The sequence below is a fragment of the Sorghum bicolor genome, chromosome 1 (assembly GCF_000003195.3).
Source record: "Sorghum bicolor cultivar BTx623 chromosome 1, Sorghum_bicolor_NCBIv3, whole genome shotgun sequence".
NCBI classification, from domain to species: domain Eukaryota; kingdom Viridiplantae; phylum Streptophyta; class Magnoliopsida; order Poales; family Poaceae; genus Sorghum; species Sorghum bicolor.
This window is the reverse complement of record NC_012870.2, coordinates 80062396-80069485: the sequence shown is the minus strand read 5'-3', so window position 1 is coordinate 80069485 and position 7090 is coordinate 80062396. Positions and strand designations below refer to the sequence as shown.

The following is a 7090-nucleotide window of genomic DNA, read 5'->3' as shown; positions in this document are numbered from 1 at the left end:
ATTTGTATAGAACCAAAGATCCGAAAACAGTGTACCCAACTCCTATGGAGAAGGAGCAAGTTCCTGACTCAAAATATCCAAGCTAATTGACGACGAAAGTACTGAGATAAGTTCCATGGATCAGTAGAAAACCAATGCAAAAGGTGGATCGTGAAACAGATGTCAAAGGGGCAAGAAACGGACGAAATGGCACTACACAGGGGGCGTCAGAAGTAGACCTTGTTTAGTAATAGACTAATTAGGTTTAAAAGATTTATCTTTAAAAATAAATACAAACAATGCAATTAGTTATCTTTTTATCTATATTTAATGCTCAATGCATGTGTCCAAACATTCAATATGATAGAGCGAAAAGTTTTTGGGTGGGAACCCTAGGGTGTAATAGTTCAAGTAATGGGGCATATATCCTTTGGTATGGTGGTTAGCTGATTACAACAGTGAAAACGTCATTTATCACAGTACAACCACCACCAGGTTACAAACTTAGCATTTCCCGGAAATAACAAGAAATAAGGTGGTTAAACTGCACTATTTTCAGCAGAATATGAGCCGTATACTGTTTGAGAAACATGTAGTGACAGTGAAACTTTAAAGTAATCATTGCTGAACAACTTACGACCAGAGTCTGAAAGGTATCACTGAGGTACATTTATAACCAACCGTATCTTGAGAGAACAAGAGCCACAGCCAAGAACAACAGAAGCTGATGCAGAATCAGACGCCTGCAGTTCTACTTCTCCATCTCCACTGACGAAAATTCCCATCTCACTAAGTTGACATGAAGTGATGAAAAAATAATCACCACACCTGCATGGGTACAACAGCTCTACAGTATCAGCGGTGCTCTCAATGATCATATCCCCGACTTTGATTTCAGACGCAATGATCTCAATATTCTGTCTGGATGATTGCAGCTGCTTATCATAGTCTGCTCTAGATGCAGGATGGCGTAGAATTTCCCATGCTTTCTGCACACTACAAAATTCCTGTTGCTCACTGGAAGGCACAGATGACTCGAGAGTTGTCTGTGCTTTATCAGGATGTGTGTTCAGCGCAGCAGACCTGTATGCTGCACGAATTTCATCATATGTAGCATCTTCACTCACAGAAAAAACCTCATACAAGGTTTTCTGAAAGGAAATATTGCTGCCTAGAACCATCGTGGAAGCTGGACCACTGCATGTAGGGGTAAAAACAGTAAGTATAAAATATACCAAACACATCTTGTTTCTTGAATGTAATATACCCAACAGTTCTTTGTGGCGATAACATTTGCGAGTCAATATAAGCAACGCGTGTTATCTTATTTTATTGCAGATTTTTAAATCTAAGGAAAACTCTTTTTGTCAGGTTTGAACCAACAAATGCACCATCTATTTTTGTTTGGGCCATCTCTGCTGAGATCAGTGTTACAAAGAGAAGTTTAGTCCAGGAATAGTAAACAAACTAAATCACCAACACACCTCAAATCTATTAGATACATAGAGAACAGCCAGAATCACCATAATTCCCAAAACCACTTGATATGCAGCCAGCCACCAGAAACACAAGCTTCCATACAAGGGTTCTTTCACAAAATTCAAATACAATAAACAAGAATAATCGAGAGCAAAGGAAAAGGAACAAAGACAACAACAACCTATGAGCTCAGATCACCAGTCTCTTCTACATATACAACAAGAGTGGTGTACAGAAAATGCAACATGAGGTGAATATGCTGAAATATATGGCATACTAACTCCAATAAACAGAGAAGGCAAAACTAACATGCATATTGCATATGTAAGCCTACATAAGAGACAACCTTTGTGTTGATTCTAAATTAGAGTTCAACACATTAGGAAAACAACAATAATGCAACAGAGATTGTTGCGACCACGGCAACCCTAGTGCTTGAAATGCTCAGGCTAGTATAGTAAGAAGCAAATGATTTTTGCATCACTTAGCAAAGAGTGGAGAATAGTTAATATTACTTGTCTAGATCAAACATCTACTCCAAGAAAAAAAAAGAGAAGCAAATGATTTTTCTATATACCAATCTACAAACACTGCCTTGCAACGTGATGACCAAACATCTACTCCAAGATAACAAAAGAGAACAGCAAGACAGGAACACCTTCATGACTTGAGTCATTTATCTTCATTTTGAAAGAACATCAATAAACATTTTATTGCCTGATGAGTTGTGTTCTGAATATTTACAGCACCCTACTATGGGGAGTGTTTATACATCTACAAACGTAATAACAGAAGTAAACCTGATTCTCTAAACTCGAATGATTATGGTTAACCTGAGATACTATGGGATAAAATAAAAATAACCAATGGGCATGCAGCCATATAAGCAAGGTGCTAGTATCAAACAAACAGGAAGAATTTAATCAGTAAAAATACAATATCAGTTTCATTTGAGAAAATTAGCGCTAAATATAGTTTATTCCACAACATGTGGGGGTATAAACCCCTATACCCTTACGACTAGACTTGGGCCAGGAGGCTTGGCCTTTACGAGACAAATACGAGGCTTAATCCAACTGCTTGGAGTTTCGCGCAAGGAAACAAGACGTGGAGATCAAGCAGGATTAGGATTCTAGTCAGTTAGAATAGGAATTGATATCGAACTATCTATGGCAATTGTAACCGACTAGGATTAGTTTCCAGATCTGTAACCCTGCCCTCCGGACTATATAAGGAGGGGCAAGGGACCCCCTAGGACACATTATTTTCCTCAACACAATTCAATACAATCAGATGCAGGACGTAGGTATTACGCCCACACGGCGGCCGAACCTGGATAAAAACCTTGTCTGTGTCTTGCGAGACCATCAAGTTCGTAGCTTGCGCACCGTCTACCGATAAACTACTACCGTGGGTATACCCCGAGGTAGACTGCCGACCAGCTTTCGTCGATAGTGGCGCGCCAGGTAGGGGGTGTGCGTACAGCTTTTCCGGCGAACAAGATAGTCATCGTTCCAGCTTCCGCGGCCGTGCCTGAAGGCCTCACGTTCACTGTCGGCCAGATCACGTGGACGACGCACGACGGCGACCTCACGACCACGACTTCGGAAGAAACCCAGATCCGATCTGGGATGACAGCGGCACCGGCTCCGACCACGCTGACACCGAGCACTCGATCGCCGCTCCCTCGTTACAAGGGAAAGAAGGTCGACAGCTCGGACCTTTTCCGAGCCCTTGATCGCGCCGATCTCAAACTCCTCGAAGCTTCCCGACTAGTAGGTGGGATCTCGCGCCAGTCTGATCAAGCCACGCCAACGGATTTTTTCAACTCCGGCCGGCCAACTCGTGTCGTCACACACGAACGGCTGGGTACGTCTCTGACGATAACTTCCACCCCCTCGGGACGGTCCGTCGAACTCAAGGCTGATCCAGACCAAGTTTCCCCTTACGGGCTAAACAACTCAGCCGTTCACTACTCACGGCACATCCAATCCCTTTTCAACGGGGCAGGTTGGTTGCCAAAACGGAGCAACTCCTATTCCTAGTGGACATTATTCACATATAAAATATTTCCTGTTTTTCCTAATCAGCTTAATCTGTACTAAAATCTTATGATGGACATTAAAAAAATACGATGATACTCTGAATTGCAGCACACGGAAACAATAGGCAGTGCTAGTGGATCTAGGGAATCAGTACTGCATACCTAGTGCAGATGAATTTGACTGACAGGGAGCAAGCTGGGGTTTGATGCAGCAACGCCTCAGGTTGCCTCGTCGGGGGCCAGTGCCGCAGCTCGGTGGACTCTTTTGGGGTCGATGCAGCAGAACCCCAAATCCTGCTTGTAGGGCGCCACTGCAGCAGCTCTTGGCAAGCCTCGGCAATGCCCAGTGGGAGGGCGCTCAGTGGTGGCCGGCCGAGCGCGGGGGCAGGGGACTTTTTCTTCGCAGACGGAAGATTTCAGAGAAGAAGTAGCAATTTGTAGTTCCCGGCCAAGCGCGCATGAGACAACAACCGAGGGGAATTTGGGAGGAGCGCGCGGCGGCGCCGTTGCAGTTGCCGTCGCACGGCGGGGAGATGGATGGTTCAGCGAAGGAACCAAGTTTTTTTTTTTTTTCCACCCAAGGCATTAATAACGGCCTTTTCTCCTGTCCTGGGCCATTAGAAATCCAAGTTTGTTAAAAGGGCTCAGCCCAACCAGAGCATCTTCTTCCCAGTTGCAGGCTTCCAGCTCGCAGCTCATCCCGTTCCCCTCTGGCCGCTCTCGGACTCTCCCCTCCTGTCCTCTTCTCGCTGCGTTTGGTTTGCAGCAGAATCGCAGCGACCGCGTCGTCCCCACGCGGCGCTGCCGCTGCCGCTGCCCAGGCAGGGAGAGAGATCGGAGGGGAGGAGATGGAAACGATGAAGAGCCTTCTGAAGCCGAAGCCGACGCCGCAGCAGCAGCTGCGCGAGTGGCAGCGCCGCCTCCGCAACGAGGGCCGCAACATCGACCGGCAGATCCGAGGCGAGCGAGCCCACTTTCCCATCCTCCGGAGCAAAACTCATCCTCGCCGAGTTTGAACTAACGACGGCGAGGCTGTCGCCCTCGATCTCGATGTGCTGCTGCTGCAGATGTGCAGAGGGAGGAGAAGAAGGTGGAGAAGGCCATCAGGGAGGCCGCCAAGCGCAACGACATGGGATCCGCCAAGGTAAGGTACCCATCTCGGATCAATTGCTTGATTGAATTGAAGCGATCGCCAGAGCGGGCGATCTGTTGGCTTCACTTTCACTGACGGCTTTGTTTGCCTCAACCCTTGCTTCTAGGCGCTGGCCAAGGAGGTGGTGCAGTCGAGGAAGGCCGTCAACCGCCTCTACGAGAACAAGGCCCAGCTCAACTCCATCTCCATGCACCTTGGCGAAATCGTTGGTAACAATTAACTCTCCCGTTCATACTACTCTGTATCTCATAACTCCACTCTTCCCACGATGTTTGGTATCTGCAATGTTCAATGCTATGTAGCTATGAGTTAGAGACGGTAGTATGACTGAATCCACATTCCCTCTATGTTTGGTATTTGCATTGGGCAATGCTATGTAGTTATGACTGAATCCACCATTGTACTTATCCACTGTTTGGTTGCCTGCATAACTCTTATCCAGGCCCCACAGTGCAGTTCGTCCCTGTTTAGTTACTTGCATAGGCTCATATGCAGGTTAGCAGTGTCCTCAAAGCAGCGATCCCATTATTCGACTAAATCCTGCGTATCCAACTTTACCCTTCCTCCTGCATCCGCTCTGCAGCCCAAGACACAGTCTAGCCATTTATGCAGGAAACCAATCACCCACATAACACTGTACGACTTCCTATCTAGGCAACCAAACCACACCAAATTGCATTGTCTTGTCAAGGTTAAGAGTATGCTGCATAATCTCTAATGCAATGCAATACTAATGCGAGTAACCAATCAGACCCTACTGGTTGGCTACTACCTGAAACTGATGTCATGTTCCCAAATGGACCCATCTTATACTTGTCTTGGTTCGGCTCAGGCTAAAGCTTTAACCTTATTTCTAAGTGTAGATATGTGTAGAATAAACGAAATGAAACATGGAGGTGCCAAAACTAATATGTGTATAGTCTATCCATCCCAACCAGTAAACAATGCATGATCAACAGTTTAGTAGAATACTTCTGAAGCACTATTACTGGTGTGAACTATAACTTTTTTCCTGTTCCTCATTACCTATGTTGGACTATCCCGTGGTTCCTTTGTTTGAACCACTAACATAAATCATGTGGATCCACTCTTCTTTCCTGATCCCTAAACATGATAATAACACTCATAAGTGAAATATAGTAATTGCAGTTAGGGTTGTAGAGTTGTACTGACAATAAGTTTGAATGTCATAATCTTTCAGCTACTGCTAGGACAGTAGGCCACTTGTCCAAGAGCACCGAAGTGATGAAACTTGTCAACAATCTCATGAAAGCCCCGGACGTTGCAGCCACAATGCAGGAATTCAGCAAAGAGATGACAAAGGTACAATGAATGTCAGGTTGCATTGTGATCAATGGTACCTCCCAGAGGATTATCTTCCATGCATTAAATACCTGTGCTAATTTTTGCCTCATGATTTCTGTGGTGTAGGCTGGTGTAATGGAAGAAATGGTCAACGATGCTTTAGATTCGACGCTGGACAATGAGGACATCGAGGAGGAAATTGAAGAGGAGGTTGACAAGGTCCTCACCGCAATCGCTGGGGAGACTGCCTCTGAGCTCCCGGATGCTGTTAGGAAGGAAAAGGAGAAGATGAGGCAGCCTTCAACAAGTGTACCTGCGGAGGTAATATTAATTCCCGTGCATCCTTCTGCATTTTGTAATCTTATAAGTGTCGGTTCATATATAGACTTCTGAAACACCTCTTTGAGCTTGCACCATTGACCATTGTGCAGAGAACTGCTATAGCAGAGGCTGTCGATGATGATGATGAGCTAGACCAGATAAGGGAAAGGCTTGCCAAAGTGAGGTCATAGAAGATAGCTGAACAAGGTCACCTCATTGAGGTGTTATGGCGCATGACATTTCACTTGATAATGTATACACGTATCACACACAATCACAGATGGCACCTTTACTGTGATTAACAAACTGATTTAGCAACGTGATGTTGTTATCCAGGCCCTGTTGTAACCTGTATGGGTCATCATTTCTAATATATATCATTTATTATATGCTTGGAAGCACTGTCTTTAATACTCCGAATACATATTATTGCACTGCAACAAAGTTCAAAGAGAAGAAAAGTGCATGGTACGGTACATGGCACATTCTTTCACTGAGGCCTTGTTTAGTTCCTTTAGGAAAAAAATCTGCGACACTGTAGCACTTTCGTTTGTTTGTGGTAATTATTGTCTAATTATAGATTAACTAGGTTCAAAAGATTCGTCTCGTCAATTTCGACCAAACTGTGTAATTAGTTTTTATTTTCGTCTATATTTAATACTCTATGCATATGTCTAAAGATTCGATGTGACAGGGAATCTTGAAAAATTTTGGGTGGAAGTAAACAAGGCTGAATGCGAAGCCACTCTGCATTTTCGAATGGCTTCATTTACTTTGCTTTGAGGCATTTTCAAAATTCAAGTTGGCTG

The 7090-nt window shown here is 44.7% G+C and overlaps 2 protein-coding genes across 3 annotated transcripts; one reads left to right on the top strand and one right to left on the bottom strand.

Annotated features, from left to right (window-relative positions):
• On the bottom strand, positions 389–4062 carry LOC8078027 (DPH4 homolog). The gene is made up of 2 exons (XM_002465967.2): positions 3665–4062; positions 389–1176 (listed from the first exon to the last, which is right to left on the bottom strand). The coding sequence occupies exon 2, from the start codon at positions 1158–1160 to the stop codon at positions 636–638; it is 525 nt and encodes a 174-aa protein (XP_002466012.2). The 5' UTR covers positions 1161–1176; positions 3665–4062; the 3' UTR covers positions 389–635.
• LOC8078026 (vacuolar protein sorting-associated protein 24 homolog 1) lies at positions 4163–6679 on the top strand. Of its 2 annotated transcripts, none has more exons than XM_002468628.2 (6): positions 4163–4462; positions 4570–4646; positions 4762–4864; positions 5857–5978; positions 6087–6281; positions 6392–6679. In XM_002468628.2, exons 1-6 carry the CDS (start codon positions 4351–4353, stop codon positions 6470–6472), a joined length of 690 nt encoding a protein of 229 aa, XP_002468673.1. In that variant the 5' UTR covers positions 4163–4350; the 3' UTR covers positions 6473–6679. The 2 variants fall into 2 exon arrangements, with proteins under 2 accessions (XP_002468673.1, XP_021321371.1); XM_021465696.1 differs by having other exon boundaries at positions 4176–4462; positions 4570–4651; positions 6392–6621.

Bases quoted from the DNA above. Each gene is read 5' to 3' on its own strand.
- LOC8078027 (XM_002465967.2), bottom strand. From the start codon at position 1,160: ATGGTTCTAGGCAGCAATATTTCCTTTCAGAAAACCTTGTATGAGGTT.
- LOC8078026 (XM_002468628.2), top strand. From the start codon at position 4,351: ATGGAAACGATGAAGAGCCTTCTGAAGCCGAAGCCGACGCCGCAGCAG. The intron at 5,979-6,086 runs GTACAATGAATG...TCTGTGGTGTAG, and splicing joins TCAGCAAAGAGATGACAAAG to GCTGGTGTAATGGAAGAAAT. The intron at 6,282-6,391 runs GTAATATTAATT...ACCATTGTGCAG, and splicing joins CAACAAGTGTACCTGCGGAG to AGAACTGCTATAGCAGAGGC.